Source organism: Borostomias antarcticus (assembly GCF_949987555.1).
Source record: "Borostomias antarcticus genome assembly, chromosome: 14".
In the NCBI taxonomy this organism is placed as follows: domain Eukaryota; kingdom Metazoa; phylum Chordata; class Actinopteri; order Stomiiformes; family Stomiidae; genus Borostomias; species Borostomias antarcticus.
This window is the reverse complement of record NC_140247.1, coordinates 13561862-13585300: the sequence shown is the minus strand read 5'-3', so window position 1 is coordinate 13585300 and position 23439 is coordinate 13561862. Positions and strand designations below refer to the sequence as shown.

The following is a 23439-nucleotide window of genomic DNA, read 5'->3' as shown; positions in this document are numbered from 1 at the left end:
AAGGAGAGAGTGGGAGAGAGACAGAGAGAGAGATAAAGAGAGAGGGTGGAGATAAAGAGAGGGAGAGAGAGAGAGAGAGAGAGAGAGAGAGCGTTCTACATCCACACAACTACTGCCTCCTGGGAGAGGTGGAGGGAGGGAGCGATACAATCATTTGCATGTGTCTCTCTGGTTGGCTGCTGTGAGTGCACTCACAGACACTCCATTGCCCCGACTGGCTAAGAGCAGAAGGAGGGCGTGGGATATTACGGATTGAAAAGAACCATAAAGAGGGCTGGCCAGATAACAGGCAGGTAGACTCCCTCACACACACTCATCTAATGGCCTCTCTCTGCTCCCATCACACAGACCCAGCTCAACCAGCCCAACACCCAGAACCTGCTCTCTCCTCCAGCAGCACCTCTCTCTACACCACAACCTCTCTCTACACCTCGCCTGTCTGGGAAGACTAGCAGCAGGAGAGACCTCTCTAGAGGAAAACAGATCCTGAGACTAGCAGCAGAAGGAGAGACGTCTCTAGAGAACAAGGGATCCTGAGATTTTCCACACAGGGAAAGGAGAGAAGGACTAAGGAGAAAGGCACGAGGGAGGGAGATTGAGGAGAGGCAGAGCAGCCCGACAGGAAGAGCGATGTCTCTGGAAGTGAAGGAGAGGACGGAGGTGCGTCTGGTGTTCCTGGGAGCGGCCGGAGTCGGGAAGACGGCACTGATCCGACGCTTCCTCCAGGACACGTTCGAACCCAAACACCACCGCACCGTGGAGGAGCTGCACAGGAAGGAGTACGAGGTGACTCACCGTGCGCGCGCTCGATTGGTCCGTTCAATTATTGATCTATGAATCGATTGGTTGTTTGAGTTGTCATTTACAACACATCCGCAGGCGGATACACGCAGAAAATCATCACCAATCACAAATGAAATATTTAATATGTTTATTTTGGATCCCTGTCAGCTGTTTTTTTTCCACACAAAAAATAAACGCTCAATGAAAGCAACTGTTGAAAAAAAAAAAAAAAAAAAAGATAATTAACCAATTAACTAATTAACCAATTATGCTGTTAACAGGTGGGGGATGAGAAGGTGACCATCCACATCATGGACACCAGTGGCAGCTACTCCTTCCCAGCCATGCGGAAGCTGAGCATCCAGAACAGCGACGCCTTCGCCCTGGTGTACGCCGTGGACGACCCGGACTCCCTGGACACGGTGGCGGCGCTGCGCAGCGAGATCCTGGAGGTGAAGGACGACAGGTTCACGCCCATCGTGGTGGTGGGGAACAAGTCAGACTGCGGCGGCGCCCTGCGCCGAGTGTCCGGCGAGGACGTGCTCGCCAAGGTGGAGCTGGACTGGAACAACGTTTTCCTGGAGGCTTCGGCCAAGGAGAACGAGAACGTCCTGGAGGTGTTCCAGCAGCTCCTGCGGCAGGCCAACCTGCCCCGCCGGCTCAGCCCCGCCCTGCGCAGACGCAGGGAGACCTTCCCCAACGACGGGAGGGACAGGCCCCCCATGAACAAGACAAACAGCTGCCTGATAGCATAGAGGCCCGGGGGCTAGGGGGGCCAGGGCTAGGGGGGGCAGGGCTAGGGGGGCCGGGGGCTAGGGGGGGCGGGGCTAGGGGGGGCAGGGGCTAGGGGGGGGGGGGGGGGCTAGGGGGGGAGGGGCTAGGGGGGCCGGGGGGGGGCGGGGCAGGGCTAGGGGGGCCAAGGGCTAGGGGGGGCGGGGCTAGGGGGGCCAGGGGCTAGGGTGGCTGGAGGGGAGGCAGGTGGAGAGAGAGGGGGAGAGAGAGAGAGGAGAAGGGGAGGGAGAGGAAAAAAGAGATGAACAAGAGGTAGGATAGGATGGGAAGGGAGATGGTAGGAGGTTTAATGTTAGAGTTAGAGTCTGGGACTGAGACAGTCTTCTTCAAACTAACCAGCTAACTACTGTACCCACCTACTAGGGGAGGGGAACACTCTGCAGAGAGAGCACAGAGAGCAGCAGAGAGAGAGAAAGAAAGAGAGAGAGAGAGAAAGAGTCTGCCTGTCTATTTGATAGTTGATAGCTGTGGCTAAATATGCCCAGGCTTTGTATGAAGTATCTACTGATGTGATGGTGTAATGTATCGGTACTCATATGAACTGTGTCTATTCATGGGACATCATGATGTCATAAAAAGGGGATGTGACGGTTGTGTTTTGTTCCCAGTATGAATGGACTGTTGCTCGGCAGTATTGTTATTATTATAATATTATATTTTGCACTTTGAGTTTGAATCAGACATTAAGCACTGATGTTTATTTTGTTTTGTTTCTGTTTGTATTTTTACCTTTTTGAGAAAATTAGCTGAAAAAAGCACAATATCTGCTGTGTACGGTATATATCTATAAGGATGTGTACGGTACATCTATGAGGATATAAAAGACTTCAATGTTTTTGTATTTTCCTTGACAGTATGGAAAACAATGTGATGGTTGAATTCATGGTCAATAAAGTCGCATTACTACTCATAGTTTATGAAGTATTATTACTACTCACAGTTTATAAAGTATTATTACTACTCATAGTTTATACAGTATTATTATTACTCATAGTTTATAGAGTATTATTAATACTCACAGTTTATACAGTATTATTACTACTCATAGTTTATAGAGTATTATTACTACTCATAATTTATACAGTATTATTACTACTCATAGTTTATAGAGTATTATTACTACTCATAGTTTATAGAGTATTATTACTACTCATAGTTTATAGAGTATTATTACTACTCATAGTTAGCACTGCCATCTCGTCTCTTTAGCTAGAGTCCACTAGACAAGCTGCAATTACCTGAACAGCTGTTGAATGAATCATAAAAGCACATACTGTGCTGTAGGTATCGCAGTGTCTGCAATGAGGTGTCAGTTATATCACAACTCAGTTATATCACATTTAACACAAATGATCACAGTCAGATCACACACAAATACAACCCCAGCTGTCTATAGACACATCTCACTGCTCACATCTTACTAAACCAGGGAGGAGGTAAGCTACAGACATTGACTTAGCTGCAGACATTGACTTAGCTGCAGACATTGAAATTGCTAAAGACATTGACTTAGCTACAGACATTAAAATTGCTACAGACATTGACTTAGCTACAGACATCGACTTAGCTGCAGACATTGAAATTGCTAGACATTGAAATTGCTACAGACATTGACTTAGCTACAGACATTGACTTAGCTGCAGACATTGACTTAGCTGCAGACATTGAAATTGCTAAAGACATTGACTTAGCTACATACATTGACTTAGCTGCAGACATTGAAATTGCTACAGACATTGAAATTGCTACAGACATTGAATTAGCTACAGGCATTGAAATTGCTACAGATATTGAATTAGCTACAGACATTGAATAAGCTACAGACATTGGACATTGGTCTAGTGGTTAAAGGTTATACTGTACATAATGTGGTAGAGCAGTGCTTTGAATCCCATCTGTTACACACAGAGGGTTCAAATCCCATCTCTAACATACAGAGGGTCACAAAGTCTTAAATCCAGAAAGATGACGTTACCTAAAGTAACCATGTGAGCTGTGTGAGCCTGAGATCTGACTCCACAGGACGTTAGTGATGTTCCTCTTCAGATCCTTCCTTCCTTCTGTGCTTCAGGCTGATATCTGCGCCCCACAGTCTACTGAGCTGTGTTGCATCCCCCCCTCCTGGCAGCTTACTGACATCACTGGCCATCTGTAAGGCTGTTAGTAGCCCTGGCCTAGAGTTTTCTACTTATTTATCAACCCACTGCTCCCACAGGAGCAGGCCGGTTCCGACGTGGGAGATCGACTGCAGATCAAGTCACTTGGATGACTCAAGACATCGAGGGCAGCTTTTCCAACTTTTCAACTACACCAAATTCATACGAAGAAGTATCCACCTTTTTGAGCAGGTCGTCATTGCAAATAGGAAATTGTTCTTAATTGATTCAATTCAATTAATTTTATTTGCTCAAGTAGGGACAGAGTAGCCTACCTTGATGAACTTCTTTTTTTTTTTTTTATTATGTAAATGCACTACAATTGAAGCCAAAAGGCTGATTTACATTGATAGTCCCCCTGCCAGATGGTACAGGCTGTTCCCTAGTATGGAAGAGTTCGGCTACAGTGCATTATAATAATAAGTTACGTCAGAAGTTAAATACAATACTATACGGGAATATATAAAAAAAGAAAATACAAAAAACATATTGCACACAATGTATTGCACAACAGCGACAGCAACTTACAGTCGCATCCTAATTACAATTTTATACATATACACATCGTTTATCACATTCATACATTCACACCTCACACATTCATCACACATACGCATCATTCATCATCCAATTACACATCATTCAAAATAAGGTGCAAAAAGTCCTACTGTAGGCCTACATGTGTGCAGGTTTGAGTGGACTTCAGCCATCCCTTCAAGTGGTTTTTAAAAGTGCTCATTGTTGGGCTTTCCCTAATGTGAGGGGTGTTCCAGAGATTACCACCTTTGACAGACGGGACCGTCTGCCCAAAGGTGGTGCGCCTGTGTGGGATGACACAGTCACCTCTGTCTGTGGCTCTGGTTGTTCTAACGGGGGGGAATCCCAAAATTGATTTTTGGGACTTTTATTTAATGAATGAATGAATAAATGAAGGAATGAATAGTTCATTAATTCATTCAATGATTCATTCATTCATTCATTCATTCATTTTTGGAAATCAGTATCGATACCCAGCCCTAGTATTGATGTGTTGCATAACTTGGCAGTCATGTAATTAAGGTTACAGCTAAAAAAAAAAACAGGTTTTAGTAACACTAACCGAATCGATATTGAATCGAATCGAATTGAATCATGATAATCGATTCTGAACCTTGTGAATCGGAATCGAATCGATTCTTGAAATTCGAATCGATACCCTGCCCTAATCTGAGTGTGTATGTTCTGACAACAGTTGGGTATGGGTGTTGATAAATAATGAAAATAAAATCGGCCCAAGGACAGACCCTTGAGGAACACCAACTTTACAATCAAGACACGACCTACAGGTACATGTATAAATAAAGGTGTGTGTGTGTGTGTGTGTGTGTGTGTGCATACTAATATTGCATATTGAATGGCTCAGTGAGGTAATTCATGTCTCTGCAGAAAGAGAGACCTGGGTTTGATCCCCTGTTGGAATGAATCAATCTGATTCCTCCTCAGCGAAACCAACCCTAACCCTGCGACACTAAATCTTTACCATGGAAGTCTACAACCGCTCATGAAGGAAGTCTGAGTTGATTCCTAGCAGGTGGTAACGTCTCTTCCCGTGTAGAAGCTGTCAGCTGGCACATGTTGGCCTGCGGGATCAGCTGCTACGGCGTCATACTGACGGACAGGCTCCTTTGTCCAGATACCCACGCATGTGTGTCTAAGAGAGTGTGTGTGTGTGTGTGAGAGAGAGAGAGAGAGAGAGAGCTAAGGAAGAGACTTGTTGTGAATGTGTGTGTGCGAGAGATTTAAAGTTTGTGCGTGTGTGTACTGTGCGTTTGTGCCTGTGTGTGTGTGTATGCATACACATATTGTGTACTTTGGGTACTGCTCTGGGGCAAAGCAGGATTCTGGTGGGTAGATTCCGGCATGACAGGAATAAAGCGTTGGTTTTATGCTGCGCAACCTTGCTGCTTACAATCCTGGGGCAGATTTACAATACCCTGGTGTTCTTGGATTGGTCAGATTAGGTAGATCACTCAAGATGTAGCATCCCCCAAAGACCCAGGATGTAGCAGGACCCAGGCAGCAGGAAATCTTCACCAGGCTTTCTCCTGCTGAGGTGAGAACAGTAGTCTAGTAAAGTATGAAGGTGAGAACAGTATTCTAGTAGAGTATGAAGGTGAGGACAGTAGTCTAGTGGAGTATGGAGGTGAGGACAGTAGTCTAGTGGAGTATGGAGGTGAGAACAGTAGTCTAGTGGAGTATGGAGGTGAGGACAGTAGTCTAGTAAAGTATGAAGGTGAGAACAGTATTCTAGTAGAGTATGAAGGTGAGGACAGTAGTCTAGTGGAGTATGAAGGTTAGGACAGTAGTCTAGTAGAGTATGGACGTGAGGACAGTAGTCTAGTAGAGTATGAAGGTGAGAACAGTAGTCTAGTGGAGTATGAAGGTGAGGACAGTAGTCTAGTAGAGTATGGAGGTGAGGACAGTAGTCTAGTGGAGTATGGAGGTGAGAACTGTAGTCTAGTGGAGTATGAAGGTGAGGACAGTAGTCTAGTGGAGTATGAAGGTGATGACAGTAGTCTAGTAGAGTATGGAGGTGAGAACAGTAATCTAGTGGAGTATGAAGGTGAGAACAGTAGTCTAGTGGAGTATGAAGATAAGAACAGTAGTCTAGTGGAGTATGGAGGAGTATTATGAGTTACCTGGCAATGCACCCAGAGTCAATTGCGGGAATCGTAACCCAGCAAGAGTTGAAATGAGACACGAGGGAAGAACTCTCCCAGGCAAACAAAAGACTATTGTCTGTCAGGAGTGACGTTCTGAACAGTATGTCAGCTTGTTCCTCTAGCAAACAACTTTATCATCTATACCACAACCCCAAAACCTCTGGAAATCAGGTTGGTGTTTTTTTTTAATGTACAGTTTCACCTTTGGGTCTGGAGTTGCTTTAGCTGGTGATATGAGTTTGAATCGTTAGCTTGATCACGGTACGTTGAACCCTGTTACCCCCTGCATATGTAACGTCTGTTATACAATAGGGCCATAAACATGGTCCACATTTAGGACTTGTGCGTGTCAACGGTTGCCATAGTAACTATCTCATTTCTTCTGGTTCAAGTGCGTCAACTTTAATTAACTTCTGATGGTTGTGCCAGTGCTGTCTTATACAATTAAGGGAGTCAAACATATAAAATGTATTTTATAGATATTTGGACACAATAGTGGGTACAGAAAGCACCCCCCCCCTCCCCGAACACACACACACACACACTTCCCCTTTCCAGACACACATTAAGACAAGGTGTATTGTTATCCTTGTGTCAGAAGAGGAAGTGACCTGTGGTTCTCTTCTCTACACTTCCTCTTAATGTCCTGATCAAACACAAACACACAAACACACACACACACACACACACACACACACACACACAGCTGTGTCAGGAGTACCTCCTGTTCACACACACACAGTTGTGTTGCTGCCAGGTCAGAGCTCACTTAGACCCTAAGGTGAGTACCAGCCACATCTGTCTCTACTGGTCTGTCTCTCTACATCTGTCTGTGTCCCTCTATCTCTCTACCTGTCTGTGTCTCTACCTCTGTCTGTCTCTACCTCTGTCTGTCTGTCGCTCTGTCTCTCTACCTGTCTGTCTGTGTCCCTCTGTCTCTCTACGTGTCTGTCTGTGTCCCTCTGTCTCTCTACCTCTGTCTGTCTGTCGCTCTGTCTCTCTACCTGTCTGTCTGTGTCCCTCTGTCTCTCTACCTCTGTCTGTATGTCGCTCTGTCTCTCTACCTGTGTGTCTGTGCTCCTCTGAGTCTCTACCTCTGTGTGTCTGTCTCCAACTCCCTCTGTCTCTCTTTACTTCTGTCTGTGCCCATCCGTCTCTGCCTCTGTCTGTCTGTGCTCCCTCTCTCTCTCTCTGTCTGTGCCCCTAGACTTGGTCTAAGCTCCTCAGTGATGACTCGAACCCTGAGAAGTCTGGAACAAGTGACGGGTCCCAGACCACACCTCCATGGTGCCGCCTGAGGAATGGACCACTAATAATCTGTTTTATATACAGTATAAATATCATCCTGGTCCTAGCAGTGTGTGTGTACTGTATTCAGAACTGAAGCATAATGTTCACTGGGTGTATTATCTGTACTGTTTACTAATAAAAGCGAGTTTCTCACTTGTCCATCTGTTTGAAATCAATGCGCTTCTGAGACATGGGATCAGGTTGGCATAGCAACAGCGTGTTGTTCCCTCAGTGAGCAGGCAAGCGCCTGATTGGTTAACTTGTAGCCTACTGTACGTACTGTACTAAAGACAATGTAAGAGCTGAGCAACCCACTCATTGACTGTTAAAACTGAATTCTGTAGCCTAAGCCTAAGTGTCACTGCTGTGGGTGAAAACACTGTAGTTGTTGTTGATGATATAAAATGACATGTTTAAAGTTTCCGAGGAGGAATGTTTGTGTGTGTATCGAATTAATGTTTATTTTCGTGTCATGCCATCTATGTGGCCCATCCCATATGGGATGTATCAATCTACCAGAGATTAAGAATTGTTTCAATCCAGCCAAAGATGCTGTATGTGTAGCCTTGTCATTGTGAATGAGGTATTCGAGCCACGGAACTTATTCTAAGCTCATGTGTTGTCAGGAAGTAACGCCAACTAGAATATGAGCACACGCACACCTGCACGCACTCCCGAGAGGACAGGTCGGCGTGTATCAAGCCGGCATGACCTAAAAGCAAACACCCATGTTCTTATAGTTGTCTCCATTTTCATGCGCCTGGACATACTATAAGAGGTATAAATTTTTTTTTTTTTTTTTTTTTTAAGTACCTATACTACACCACAGTTGACAATGGGCGTTTAGTTTTTCCACAGTATCACTTTAATATCACATCTCAACTCAGAACACGTTTGAAAAGCTTCAGCTGAAGCCTGTGGTGACAGAGCGGGTTTACATTAAGACGTATGGCACACGTACACCCACTTCATATGCGTGTCAAAGCTTTCAGGTTAGTCCTACCTGTAAACATGTAAGCAACCTCCCGCCAGCCTTTATCACACATTGTTGTCATGTCCAGGCCTAACAGCATTCTGGTCCTCTTTATTTTATGTTTATTCAGAAATCGCAGGTCAGATAATTGAACCGTGCCATTTTCTTGGACTTTTCGGTGTACTATTGGGGGATCTTGCCCTCTCAAAATCACAGCTTAAATGCATGGCCTACTCTTGCCTTCTAGCAAGGGGTCTCATTCTGTGAACTGTTTTGTTGTTGTAGCTATTTTGTTGGTTGCTGTTTTGTTTATTTGAACTGGGGTTGTGGCCAGAACCAATGCCTTGAAACTCATTCACATCAAAGACTTCAGGGAGACATTTTTACCGTATGTTTGAACATTCGAAAACTACCAACCTTCATTCCTACCCCTCTCTCTGAGGAGATATCCGATCTGACAAGAGTACATGTCAACCACAGCTGCAGCCAATCCCTTCATGTCAGATCAGAGATTTCTCTCAGATGAAGGGTGGAGGGGGAAGGGGCGCGGTGGTGAACTGGGTAGATCTTTCTGCTGAAATGCGCTGGACCTGAACGGAACACTCAGAACGGAGAGGAAACCACCTCCAATGGCGTTTGACATATCAGTGATACCTTTATTACATAACAAGGGCCCAATACAGTACCTGACACCTACAGGACAGTCATCAAAGTGCTAACCGTGTGGTACAGTAAATCAAACGCAGCCTAGACAGGCTCCCAGTGACTGGAGCTGGACTGGGCAGACTGGCTCAGGTTGCTGAGCAATTATTAAGTGCTGGTATTGCTGGACAGTGGCTCTGAACAGAGCTAAACCGTTAATCAGTTCTCCTTCATACATAGAGGAAGAGAGAAAGAGAGAGAGGTGGGGGAGAGGGAGGGGGAGAAAGAGAGATGACCGTCAAACCTTGAACCGAACGGGGAGGAAGTGGACACGGTAACACGTCTCCTCCTCCGGCGGCGGCGGTCGAGGCCGAAACAGAACGAATTCTAAGCGAATTAAACAATAACAAAACGCCTCCATCCTATCAAAGCACAGGAACGGTCGTACGACAAGGCAACAGGACAACCCGCGACCCTCCCCCCTCCTCCTCGCCTCCTGGCGCTCGAGGAGTCCTCAGACCCACTTCTCCGCCACGCGCAGCGGAGGCGAGGAGGAGGGGGGGGTGGTAGGAGGAGGAGGAGGACAGAGAGTTGAGGGCCTGTCGGGAGGGCTAGTCGTCCACGGTGATGTTTCTGAACAGGTAGGCCATGGACTCCCCGTTGTGGATGCGTCTGATGGCCTCGGCCAGGATCATGCTGACGTCCACCGTCTTGATCTTCGGACACTGGAGCTTCTGAACCTCGTGGGGGACAGTGTTGGTGACCACCACCTGGGGAGGGGAGAGGAGAGATGGGAGAGGTTATGGGATGAGAGGAGCGAAGAGGAGAGGAGGAGAGATGGGGGGGGGGGGGGGGAGAGATACTTGTTTATCGACACCATGTACATTCTACTGTACCACTGATTGTACCGTTCTGAATAGACACACACTGCACAAACACACTCAGCGAGAAAGAGAGGGTGGGGGGGTGGAGAGAGAGAAAGAGGGAGGGAGGGAGGGAGAGAGAGAGAGAGGGGGAGGGAGAGAGGGAGAGAGAGAGAGAGAGAGAGAGAGAGGGTGGGAGGGAGAGAGAGAGAGAGAGAGAGAGGGAGGGTTGGAGAGAGAGAGAGAGAGAGAGAGAGAGAGAGAGAGAGAGAGAGAGAGAGAGGGAGAGAGGGGGAGAGAGAGGGAGAGGGGAGAGAGAGAGAGAGAGAGAGGGAGCCGGCCAGCCATGGCCTGCGGCAGACTGACCTCGTCGATGGCGGACTCCTCGATGAGTCTGGGCGCGTCTCCAGACAGCAGGCCGTGCGTGGCCATGATGTAGATCTTGTACGCCCCCCTCTCCTTCAGGATCTCCGCCGCCGCCACAAAGTCCTCCACGTCGTCGATGATGTCATCCTGCGGGGAGGAGGGGCCGGAGAGAGCCCGAGAACATTCGGTTCATCATAGACATGTTCATAGCTGAACATTTTTACTTCATAGCTGCCAAGTTTACTTCATAGCTGCCATGTTTACTTCATAGCTGCCATGTTTAGTTCATAGCTGCCATGTTTAGTTCATAGCTGCCATGTTTACTTCATAGCTGCCATGTTAACTTCATAGCTGACATGTTTACTTCGTACTGTAGCTGATATGTTTAGGTTATCAGGCGTGTTTAGATCATAACTGACATGTTTAGTTCATCACAGACGTGTTTAGGTTATCAGACATGTTCAGTTCATCTTATCAGCATCAGTGCTTTCAAACAGTAGCCTCCTATGCTCTCTGGGGTGGTCCATCAGTGGTCTGCTGTGCTGGTTCCCAAATGTGTATTATGTCACAGGTCTGTGGGTCCAATTCTCCACTCTGTTCAGCAACTCATTCATTCATTCGTTGAAGTCACATGTTGGGTTGTTTATTGGAAAGGACTTCCAGCGTTACTCACCACTATGATGGCTATCCTCCCCCCGACATCTCCCACCACCGTGATGGGGGGCTTCTCCTTGGCCATCATTACTGGGGGGGGAAGGGGGGAGTTATTGATACAGGCATCATCGTACAGCACAGACAGACGGACGGACAGGACAGGCGAATCACATCTCAATCTCAAGAGTAGATTGGGTAAAATGGGCTGAATTATGAGTCGTCGTCCCCCCACACACACAATCTGTACTGCAATTTATGTCAATCTTGGTCACTGTCACAATCAATCAAAGGCTATCCATCAGAAGTGCTGATTTGAGACATCTATCAATGTCCCCCATTCTACCCCCCTACCCTGGCAGGATGGCCTGGTAAGGGCCATACCCAACTCACATGACAACATACCAAGCCATGCAAACTCAAAATGACACCCAATCAGAAAACAGGATTTCACTGTCTCCACGACAACACAATGTCTGGTTGGGGGGAGAGGAGGGGCACAAGAGTAGAGGTCTGACAGCTATTTGCATAATGGTACAGTAGGACCCCACTCATCCGAACTTCAGAGATCCGAACCCCCCGGTCTACCGGACAGGCTTAAAACCTGCTATCTGGTTACTGGTGGGATTTTCATTACAGTACTGTACCCTACTGTGAATAAAAACAGAACTGTATGTAGACCTACATGTTGCCTGTAGCGTACTGTCACGTTTCATTTCTTTGTTACTTTAATGTCGAACGCAAAACGCAAACGAGTCTGCTGCGCGAGAGCTGCATTCTTTGGTAGCCAGAAAGCGCGTCAGCAACCTGAAGCAGCATCGAATCATTTTTCGTTCCCAGTTAATGGACTTCAGGAACACAGACGTGTTGTGAGCATGTAGATTAGCCTACTAGACCTACTGTATTTGTTAAATAATAGCCTACAGCCTAGGCCACGTTAGCCTACATCGGTTGTTTTAGAGACTTTCTTTTAGGCTACAATAGCCTAAGACATGATAACTTGTCTGTCATTTCTTTTATTTATTTATTGATTATCATTTGCTCTAATTGTTCTAATGTTGGGTTGTTTTTAGGCTATACCATGTTGTTCTGCGAATACAGTAGCCTATCGATGCAGCATACGTCTCATTTGAGAATAAAGTACTGTATTTGATCAAAGCATGCACTCAAGGAAATTTGGTTATTTTATTATAGGCTACTGTAGGTCTATTATAGGCTAGGCTGTATGAGTTTAGTTGGCTATTTGATTGCAATTTTGATGCATTTTCACAAGTAATTAAGGGTATTTATGAGTCTATATGAAACAAGTATACCACTTATTGAATTTGGTGCATTTTAACATGTTTCAGTCATCCGGATATTTCAGAGATACGAACGACCTTCGGTCCCGTTGGGTTCGGATAAGTGGGGTCCTACTGTAGTTATAAAGAGATGCTGTATAGAACAGTTAGTAGCAATGGAGGAACCCTCTGAAAAAAGGTTCTACATAGAACCCTTTTCAGGTGAGAAAGAACGCTTTCCTAGCAGCACCTTGTGGGGCTACAAAGATTCTCTCTGGAATCTTTTGCAAGCGCGTGCTTTTACTGTTACAAATGGTTCTATAGCACTATTTTTAGTGTAGACACACTGACACTGCACCACCTCCTCCTATCCAGAGTCCACTAGCAGGGTCTGTCTGTCTGTCTAGTTGTCCGTCCATCTTTCTGGTTGTCTGTCTGCCTACCTGTCTGGTCAGCCTGTCTGTCTGTCTGTCTGCCTGCCTATCTGTCTGCCTGCCTGTCTGGTCTGTCTCCTCTAGAGGGCAGCAGTGAGCCGAGTTGATAACATACGGTCTGGTAGTACTACTCCAGCTGCAATACCAAAGCAACAATGAGATAGCTAAACATACAGTCTTCCTAAACACATAGCTTAGAGTCATCACTGGTCTTTACTACAACCTGATGTCCACTAACCCCTGAATCATCATAATAACGTAGCAGTCGTCCCCTCTCCTCTCCTCTCCTAGCTGACATCTTTTTTCATTGTTGTTGTTGTGCTTCAAACGACATGCATCACTGTCATCATAACATGCAAGCCATGTGCCAATCAGGTCTCGAGGAGGCGAGTCAATAGGGCAGGATGATGTGTTGATTGGGCAAGATGACCTTGAGGAGGCGGGACAATAGGGCAGCATGACATTTTGATTGGGCAAGATGAGTGCGGATCAAGACAAAACTATGCATTTGTGCCGATGGTACCTACTAGGGTTGCAAAATTCAGAGAATATTCACAAACGTCCCATGGGAATTAACAGCAATTAATGGGAATAAACTGGAAAACAGAATTTATGCCAGTCAATTCCCATGAATTTCCGTAGTGATTTTGGGGGAAGTTTGTGAATATTCCCTTAATTCTGCGACCCTAGTTCCTACAGACGGATGATCGGAAGGTTCTGGAAGAAGCTGCTACGGTAGAGGGGGTTGGGGGGGGGGGGTGAGACCGGCTTGGAGAACTGACCAGTCAGGAGTCTCTTCCTGATGCCAAGCCAATCACACACTGCAGTTAACACTGGGCTTCAGCAAGGGTTAGTAGCCAGTCTGATACTGTAATCTGGAGATTTTGCTAATCGATCTAGATTGTGACTTTGGAGCAGGGTTGGAGTGCTTATCCAGGATCAGTTGTGCCTTTCTGAATCGAGATTCTAACTACAGAGTGGGAGCTGGTCCAGGATCAGCTCTCCTACTCTGAGCTGGTAGGGAAATGCAGGTACAGAGCTGGGCTGTCCGTCTCAGGTTCACAGCTGAAGCCCTGAGGTCCAGGCCACGCCCACACTGGTCCCCCATGTCTTTCTGGATCCACATTCCTCTACAGGAGCCATCTGCTGAAACCGGACAACGCAGACACGTCCATACGGATTAAAAAAAAATTGGATACACGGATGATTTCGTTTGAGAGACGAAATCATCCGTTGGTCTAACGGGAGCAACAAAGCCAGTTAAGCTTTCAGAAACATCGCTCCAGCATTCTACACGTTGTCTGGGAGGAGCAGTGTGGTTGGGACCCTCCAAACGGCTCCAGGCCAGGCTGCTCTGACCCTCCGGACAGCTCCAGGTCAGGCTGGTCTGACCCCCCCCATCACTACATGCAGGCAGAGGGGCAGCATGGGCACAGGGCCCCCGAGGAGGCGGAGTTTAACTGGTCGTACTTGGGAGCTCTATCCCTGGGAACGCAGCCTGCTGTTTGCCTACTATTACCAACAGATAAACACCATGTTAACAACACAGACCATATACACACACATCTACAAACACACACACACACACACATACACAGACACACATCTACACATACTACACAGCAAAACACACACACACACACTTTACAGTACACAGTAGCACATTTCCCCCCCCCCCCCCCCGCCCCCCACACCATGACACAGACATGACTCCAGGACTGGGAGCATCCTCTGGGATCGTTTTTTGTTGTCGTTTTTGGTGTTGTTGTTATTTGTACATTTTAGTACAGATTTCTTTCTTGACCATTTCAATATTTTAGTAGTCCGTTATACTAATCAGCATTATTTCTGACCACAGACACGTTTCTTGAAAATGCTTCGCGACTGATTGATGCTGTGTTCTGGAACCTTCCCTGAGAACAGGTTGAGCTGGGAGGTTGTTCTGGGGCAACTAGAGGCTCTGGAGGTGGAGCCGGGCAGGACCCTGAGACGACTCTCCCAGTCCGGGACAAACAAACCAACCAACAGCCCCAATGTTCAAGTCAGACCAGTGAGTGAACCCCTAAATAAAAACTCCTACCACCTAGAACAGAGGAGAAAGCGCTTCAAAAATCTGAAATAGCAGCAATAGGATTTCTTGTTTCATTGTTTACACTGAATCATGAGTTCCCATGATTCTCTCCTAGCCATTACAGGGATGTGCTCACTGCTCTGCCCCAGTTGCACAGAGCCTGGAGCCAAACACACAGTTCTTACAGGACACAAACGGAGGCAGACAGGCCAGCCAACTGGACAGAATCAGATCAATTTGAGTTTACTGTCAGACTGAAGTCACTTCATTGTTGTGAGCTCAGAGAATAGAGTGTTCCTCTGTTGTCTGTGATCCTCGATGGACATGCAAACCAAAACGCTGGTGCCAATGCCAACTGTTCTTTGTGTAAGTAAGAAAGCAACCATGTAGCTGAAGCTGAGCCTAAGGCCTGCAGCGTTAGTAGAGGGGAGTGTCTGTGAGAGCTGTTTGTTTTACACAAACATTTTCTGAGAAGAACGTTTGTTTAAAAGAGGAACCGAAGTCACCCACATGATCGTGTTAGTAGATCAGACCTAGGAGAAGGATGTGTTGATTTAAATTCTCCTCTCCACTTTACAAGCTTTCATCAAATGTAGTAAACACTAACTCAAGAGGAAGACTGACTAGAAAACCCTACATTTCTACCTAGCAACCCAGCTGAAGAGCTGGCCTATAGGGAGCCAGAGAGGAGATACAGACAGCCTATTAGCTGGCCTTAGACAGAACCTGTTGTTATAGAGTGGTGAGGTCTGATGTAACTTTGTAGGCTAAAAATGTAGCATTTTCGCCATTGTGGGATGTAGTCCAAAATACCTACAGGAAAAATGAATGGGATTTCTGAAAAATGCCCCAAAAAAGGTGTGTGTTTAACAGAGACTCCCAGAGTAGAGTATTTTTTGTTCTAAAAGTTAAAATACATGATAGAAGCCTAGTCAGAAAGTGCTCAGTTGTGCGATGCGAGGGCATTTTTCGGTCTGGATAAGCAAAGCTGATCCGCTCAGTTACTTAACGAACCCAAAGTCAACTGTTACTGTGAAGTAGCAATGAATGGTGACGTCATCACTTATAGAATTATGATAAATAATAATAATAAAATCCGTTTTTCATTTAGGGATTTTTCTTGAACGGTTATGGTTTCATTTCCATGTACAGTCACACCTCCGGTGTGGAGGGTAAGGAGTGGGGGGGGGACAGGCGGGAGGAGAGGGTGGTCTTACGGGGCAGTTCCAGGCCGGGGTGACCGGAGGTGTTGCGTACGCAGGGGGGGGACTGGCGCCCGTCGGCCATGTCCGACTCAGAACACTGGGCCTCTCCGTGCATCACGGCCAGACCCAGACGCAGGCGCTCTGCATAGGACTGGGCCCTGGGAACCAGAGAAACAGAGAAGGAGAGAGAGAGAGAGAGAGAGAGATAGGATATGAGAGAGAAACGGAGCGAAAGAGAGAAAGAGAGAAAGAGTGAGAGGAAGAGAGAGACAGAGACAGAAAAAATATGAGAGGAAGGGAGAGACGGAGAGAGACGGAGAGAAGGAGAGAGATAGAATATGAGAGGGAGACAGAGAGAGAGAGACACACACAGAAAGAAAGAAAGAAAGAAAGAAAGAAAGAAAGAAAGAAAGAAAGAAAGAAAGAAAGAAAGAAAGAAAGAAAGAAAGAAAGAATATAAGAGAGGAAGGGAGAGGGACAGAGAGAAAGAGAGATCGCAAGATGAGAACCACAGTGAGGGGATATACTAGCTCATAACATCCTATTTTCCCAGTGTAGGGTTGCAGGTAATAGTAGTCATCATCGTTGTCGTGGTGAATGCAGTGTTACCTCTTGGCAGCTGAGGGGGACTTTGCAACAATGATGGCGTTTCTGTAATCTGGAACCTGACAGAGAAAAGAGGAGAGTTGAGATCACATTGTGATTTGATGTGTGTGTGTGTGTGTGTGTGTGTGTGTGTGTGTGTGTGTGTGTGTGTGTGTGTGTGTGTGTGTGTGTGTGTGTGTGTGTGTGTGTGTGTGTGTGTGTACCTCCTCCTGTATGTACTGCAGCAGGAAGGGGGAGGCCCGCAGGTTGTCCACAGGGAAGCTGAAGAAGCCCTGGATCTCCTTCTGGTGCAAGTCCATGGTTATGATGTGAGTTAGACCTGATCAGACATACAGAGACAGAGAGAGAGAGGGAGGGGGAGGGAGAGAGAGAGGGGGAGGGGGGGAGATGGCAGGAGAGAGAGGAATTAGTTTGAGACAAGAGGGAGAAAGAGAGAAAGGAGCGAAAAAGGAGAGAGAACACAGTCAGGGGTTAGCCAACGACAAGAAGTGCCACATTTCTACCAGAGGTAGCACAACAGCTGTACTCAGGAGGGATCAAACCTCAGTCTCCCTCCAGCCAAGCAAAGAGTCTGACATTAGACCCAACATCAGACATCCTAACAGTCCATTGACGGTCTCGGTCAGGACAGCCACATACAGAGGGCGCAGTTCCAAACCATCTGTGCTAGCCGAGCCATCCGTACCCGCTTTGGCCAGCATGGAGGCCAGCAGCTTGCATACGATGGAGCCCCTCTTCCTCATCTTGCACTGCTTGCTGTAGGGGAAGTAGGGGATCACGCCGATGATGTTCTTGGCACAAGACGTCTTCAGGGCGTAGGCCATGACTAGCAGCTCCATGATGGCCGTGTTCACATCCCTGCGCAGAGGGGGACAGTCAGGAGCTGTGTTCGGAATCGCACCCTATTCACTATATAGTGCACTATAAAGGGCGTCAGCCATTTTGTTTGTAGTGTCCGAATTCTCCACGGAATTTTCGTTCCCTATATAGTCCACTATTTATTACCCACAATTCACCTTGATTTACAGGGAACAGTGCATGTACCCTACATTTTCTCCGTTCCCTAGGTAGTTCACTACATGGTGAACCCTATATAGGGAATAGGGAGTGAGGGAACGAGGGAGCGATTCCGAACACAGCTAGAGCAATCAAGAGCTCCCTTCATGAGCCAAGAACAAACATGGAGCTCAAACATGTGCCATCTCATCGCCCGCCATCTCGCGTTCCAAGTCACGTTCTAGAAGCTGTGATGAAGCAGCCTGGAAAACATGACTGGAGCCCTATTGGTGAAGGAAGGTGTTGTTTACCTGGTCCTATTGCTGAAGGAACATGTTCTTTAAATGGTAAATGGTAAATGGACTGCACTTATATAGCGCTTTTCCACCTTAGCAGCACTCAAAGCGCTTTACAATGGCCTCTCATTCACCCATTCACACACACAATCACACACCAATGGCGGTAGCTGGCATGCAAGGTGCTAACCTGCTCATTTGGAGCAATTTGGGGTTAGGTGTCTTGCTCAAGGACACTTCGACATGTGGACAGGCGGAGCTGGGATTCGAACCACTGACCCTTCGATCAATGAACGACCCGCTCTACCAACTGAGCTACAGCTGCCCCAACCTGGTTCAATCAGCGAAGGAACATGTTCTTTAAACTAGTTCTATTGGTGAAGGAACATGTTATTTACCATGGCTGAAAACAAGAATACCTTAAGATAAAATTTAGCAGGTTTCTGATTAACCGCTGGCTGTCAAGCTTGTTAGCATACAGGAACTGAGAGGTAGCCTCAGTTTGCAAATCGCGAATCAGCTCAATGATGCATTTCGTCACGTTATTGTGTCGCAATATATCGCATTCCAATATTTTCTCACATGCCTACTGCAGAACATTGTCCTAAACACAGGGCCTTGCCCACACTACTGCGTAACACTGTCCTAGACACTGGGCCCTGCCAGACTACTGCAGAACACTGTCATAGACACTGGCTGCTTCTGTGTAGCTCACCTGGGAATGGTCTGGATAATGAAGATGGTTTGGCCACGAACAGATTCTTTCACATCCACTCTTGTCTCTGTTTGGGGCAGACATGTGAAACATTCAACAACAGTGGCTAGGATGATACAATAATACTCTCAGCTGCTTCTAAAGACAAAGGCCTATGTTTGTGATTGACAGTGCACTGAATGTGAAGTGACTACTTCTATAGTCCAATCGTGGTGGGTAGGGGAGTTAGGGGAGCAGTGGGTAGGGTAGGGAGGTGGGAGGTAATGGGTAGGCCTGCCTCAAATCAACTAAGACGAACTCACTCACCCCTATTGGACTCCTGAAAAACCACAGACTTGCCCAACTCCACGCCAAGCCGTCTGCAAATTAACACATAGTAACTGAATAGCTAGCTAGCTAGAATTTGATTCAGCTTTTACACACTGAGACGCAGTATCTGGGTAGCTGACTAGCGGCTGTCTAACTAGCTTGGCCAGTGCCCGTGTAGCTAGATCGTGTAAGAATGGTACGGAGTTATTTAACTAAGCTAATGTTTGTAGATTTAGCTACTGTCCTCTAGCTAGCATAAGCTTAAGCTACCTCAAGGTGATAGTTAGTTGGTGCTAGCTAACAAAGCTAAGTTAGCACTAACGTTATGTCTAAAAGTAAGCTAACAATTAGTCAGGCTTTAGACAGCAAAGTTAACGTTATGCATACTAAATTACGTAGACTGGCTAGGCTAGTAGTTGTCAAACTCCTGTCAGCGTTAGCTGACAGTGCCTTAGCTAGCTATCCTATCTGTAACATTAGATAACGTTAGCTAGCTAATTGTATTTTCTCTGTCCGAGTCGTTCTCAGGTGTAGGCTAGGTACATGCTAATGTTCGTTAGCTAAACAACTAGAAATAGCTACATACTCTGTTATCCTCTTCGCTAGTTCTGTGCATGCTGCCGTGGAGTTGGCAGAAAATACCCGGTATCCACTTTTAGCGACGTTCATGCTCGCTAGCTAGCTGTTCAGCTCAGCCAGGCGACTAGCAGGACTGTTGGTAGCAGTTGTTGCTGCTGCATTAAAGCAAGGGAAACTAGCGAGCGTAAACCTCATTAACGAAGCGCATATCCGGTATCGTTTATGCCAGGAATTTCAAAATAAAGGTCACGCCCTGTATAAGGCTAGTTAACAGCTCCGCTAAGGGAGCTAACTGATAGTTGGCCATCGGAGAGGCGTGTGAGGACGTCGAGGGACTTGCATGGTATATTGAGGCGTGAGGACACCCTCTCCCAGACGGAGGAGGGGACAGTGTACCCTCTATGACGGCTCCGCCAAGGGAGCTGGCTCTCTTGGTTCAGATTCAGAATGACTCACTTAACACTCATTAGATCTTGCAGGGTGTGCAAAAGGCAGCATTTTCATTGCCGGTGTTCTCTCTCATACTCTTATTTTGAAAATAGGTTCGGTGCCAAAACCGGATATGCTATTGAGGCTTAGAGTGTTTTTATTTATTTTATAGCCTATTCTTTATCAAACAAAAATTAGTAACGTTACAGAATGCTTGACAATAAGAATCGTCTCTCGTGGGCTGTAGTGACGCATATAAAGACTAGATAAATACATAGAATATGTTCCTGCAAAACGATGTTTTGTAAGCACTTCAGTTTCCAATTTTGCTATGACTATAACGTTGTGTACAGAGTGATTTTGTAATGGGATTCGCTATATTCTTGCACCTACTCAAAGTAGACTCAAGGTGCCGCCATTACATCAAGCAGTGAAGAGATGAAGAACAGGCTAGTACATGTATGTTTATTTGGAGTCTTGGACAGGCCCGTAGCCAAGGGGGGATCGGGGGGTCGGCCTGTCCGCAACCCCCCCCCCCACTCCACAAGGCTGGCTACGGGCCTGTTGGAGATGATGAAACAAAATGTTACAATCAGAAATCTGTTCTCAGTTTACAGTCTGAGACAGTGAGTTTGCACCCCCTTGTCACGCTCCTTCTATGTGATTGAAGCAAATTCCATATCCAGTAAACAATCATCTTCTTGGAACGCTTATGTTATGCAGGGTTCGAAAAGCCTAAACAAACTGGTCTAATGCTAATAATAATAATAATAATAATAACAATCATAAATATAGCTGCAAGCAACGATATGTGGGCCAAGATAGTGCAACCAGGGCATCAAAGACAACTAGGCTATAGTTATAGAGCTATAGCGCCCCCATTTTGTTTGATCGGGCCAGTAACGGAGGTTTACCCTCTCTCCATGGGTGTTGATAGGCATACAACATATGGTGATGTTTGGTCAAACCGTTCAGAAGTTATACACCTTTATGTGAAAAGCCACACCCTCTGCAATCTTCATTGACTCGCCGTATCTCTGACTTTTGACTTTTCAAACTTTTGACGAATTAGATCTTTAGATATTGGTCCCTAGATTGTGTAAATCGAGGGACATACAGATTGGTGAATGTTCCTCAGAGGAGATAGATTTTAAGTGTTTTTCACAAAATCCAAAATGGCGGAAAATCCAATATGGTGGAAAAGATGCCATAGGGTGCGTTGGGCCTGAGCCACGGAATCCAACGGTACCTCATTTTTGAAAATCGGGCTGATGGCTCAAAAGTTGCATGCCTAAACGTACCTCCAACTTTGACACATTGGTGGCACTAGAGGGTTCGAGGTGTGGACATAAGACTTGGTCAGGAGGATCATGGCACTGTCCTGAATTAGTATGCCAATTTTCACAATGTTTTACCATATGGTTCTATGGGCTGCCATAGACTCCCATTCCGGAAGAATAATAAGTAAAGCTGCAAGCAGCCTCTATAGGGGCCAAGTGCAATAAATGCCTCAAAGGCAACAAGCGAAACAAGCCATAGCCACATTAGAAGTATGCAGCCATTGAAGTCAATGAAAATACAATGAAAGCTCTGGAAATGAGCTCTCTAGCGCCCCCATTTGGTTAGATTGGGCCAATAATGGATGGGTCCCTTTCCATTATGTGTCCAGACATGGCTACAAAGTTTGGTGGTGTTTGGTCTATCCACTGAGACATTATACACCTTTATGTAATAAGCCCCGCCCAAGCATCACCCTCTGCAAACCGAAGAGCCCCATAAAGGCATATTTTTGTAACTTTTCAAAAATCGGCCTTGATAGTCCTGTAGATATCGGTCCCTAGATTGCGTGTACCGTGTTTCATACAGATCGGTCAAAATTTGTAAGTTTGATTTTAAGCGTTTTTCAAAAAAATAAAAATGGCGGAAAATTTATATAACTGGAAGTTATGGGTTCTTGAGGCAAATTTGTTCCTTATGAGGGGAGACATGTCTGTGCAAAGTTTCAAGTCTGTAAGTCATACGGAGCATGAGATATACCTGTTCAAACTTTGCAAATTAGAACGGTTCCTATAGCGCCACCATCTGGCCAATCGATGCAATATTTTTTGGAGCCTAGTTTTCCAAGGTGGGTGAGGTGTGTGACAAATTTGAAAACTTTTGACCAATCATACACAGAGTTAGCTGTCAGAATAATATGGAATCCTACCAATAACAATAGGGAATCCTACCAATAACAATAGGGTCCTCGCCCTTGCAGGGCTTGGCCCCTAATAAAAAGAAGAAAATGTAGAATCACTTAGGGTGCCTACGCAGCTTCGCTGCTTATTCATTTTATTTATATAGCATTTTCCATTGTGAAAACAGTCTCAAAGTGCTGCTACAGTTGGTGGGATCTCATTCTCTCCACACCTATTTGGCTAACGGACCACAACCTGCCTCTTCCTACCCACGAGATGAGATGAGTTAAGGTGACTCCCATCCCCAACAACATCACATTTACATCACCAAGATTGGGTTCTAGGCTGAGGTTCATCTTTTCTTTATCATGTTTATTGGTCCCAGCAGACAATGGGAGGCATAAAAGATTTCATTGTGAGAAATTTACTCTCTCTGGAGATATCTGTTGTTGTCGAAAGCCAAGAACACCTAGATTTTGGCAAATACAACGTAGTAGGTAGTCATCCAGAGATGTACAGATGCAGCAGGGTTTGGTTTGATGCAGATGAAGATCTATAGTTCCATCTCACAGGGCTATAATCTGGTTAACCCTTGGGTGACTTATTTCTGATTATCCTTAAGGAAAGGTTAAATATTTGCCTTTTGACCTACCATAAAATAAACGAACACATTCAGTAACTGCAGCATGCGCACATATGCTTCAGATTATCTGTCTCCATTCTCTTCAGTGAGTTGTAAACTGGCTACAATAGATAAGAAAGAGTGGGAAGGGAAGACAGTTGAAGAGAGAGAGAGAGGGAGAGAGAGAGAGAGAGAGAGAGAGAGAGAATGGGAGGGAGCTTGGAGAAAGTGAAATTTGAATGACAGAAGAAGGAGGCTCCTCCTCACTCAGTGTGTGCACTATTTTACTCTTGTGTTTCTCTCTGTTTCTCACACACACACACACACTCTCTTTCACGGAGGTCGGAGGCAGAGTAGAGTAGAGTAGAGTGTGGGGGGGGGGCGTGCTTCAGAAAGGAATCAGAGGGAGCAGAAAGTGTGTGCTTGAACACGACAGTGAGAGAGTGTAAGCAACAGCAGTTTGGTTCTTGGTAACTCTCTTATCATCCCTTGTACCCCGGGC

General features: G+C 46.1%; 2 protein-coding genes across 3 annotated transcripts; one reads left to right on the top strand and one right to left on the bottom strand.

Moving 5' to 3' along the window:
* Positions 1–630: 630 nt before the first annotated feature.
* On the top strand, positions 631–1538 carry LOC311317649 (GTP-binding protein Rhes-like; the record flags this gene model as incomplete). The annotated part of the gene is made up of 2 exons (XM_084448730.1): positions 631–786; positions 1065–1538. 2 exons carry the CDS (start codon positions 631–633, stop codon positions 1536–1538), a joined length of 630 nt encoding a protein of 209 aa, XP_084304856.1.
* A 7085-nt stretch (positions 1539–8623) lies between these two features.
* Positions 8624–19856, bottom strand: prpsap1 (phosphoribosyl pyrophosphate synthetase-associated protein 1). 2 transcript variants are annotated; one of them, XM_084448693.1, is made up of 11 exons: positions 19717–19856; positions 19128–19180; positions 18822–18888; positions 17500–17672; positions 17018–17133; positions 16818–16873; positions 16221–16366; positions 14403–14444; positions 11241–11311; positions 10568–10714; positions 8624–10108 (listed from the first exon to the last, which is right to left on the bottom strand). In XM_084448693.1, exons 1-11 carry the CDS (start codon positions 19797–19799, stop codon positions 9950–9952), a joined length of 1113 nt encoding a protein of 370 aa, XP_084304819.1. In that variant the 5' UTR covers positions 19800–19856; the 3' UTR covers positions 8624–9949. The 2 variants fall into 2 exon arrangements, with proteins under 2 accessions (XP_084304819.1, XP_084304820.1); XM_084448694.1 differs by lacking the exon at positions 14403–14444 and having other exon boundaries at positions 8625–10108.
* Between the last annotated feature and the right edge of the window lie 3583 nt (positions 19857–23439).

What these genes read in the sequence shown, in the direction of transcription:
- prpsap1 (XM_084448693.1), bottom strand. Translation starts at nt 19,799, where the DNA reads ATGAACGTCGCTAAAAGTGGATACCGGGTATTTTCTGCCAACTCCACG. An exon ending in TGCAGTACATACAGGAGGAG is followed by an intron (nt 16,874 to 17,017) that starts GTACACACACAC and finishes TTTCTCTGTCAG; the next exon opens with GTTCCAGATTACAGAAACGC. An exon ending in CCCAGGGATAGAGCTCCCAA is followed by an intron (nt 11,312 to 14,402) that starts GTACGACCAGTT and finishes TTCCCCCCCCAG; the next exon opens with TAATGATGGCCAAGGAGAAG.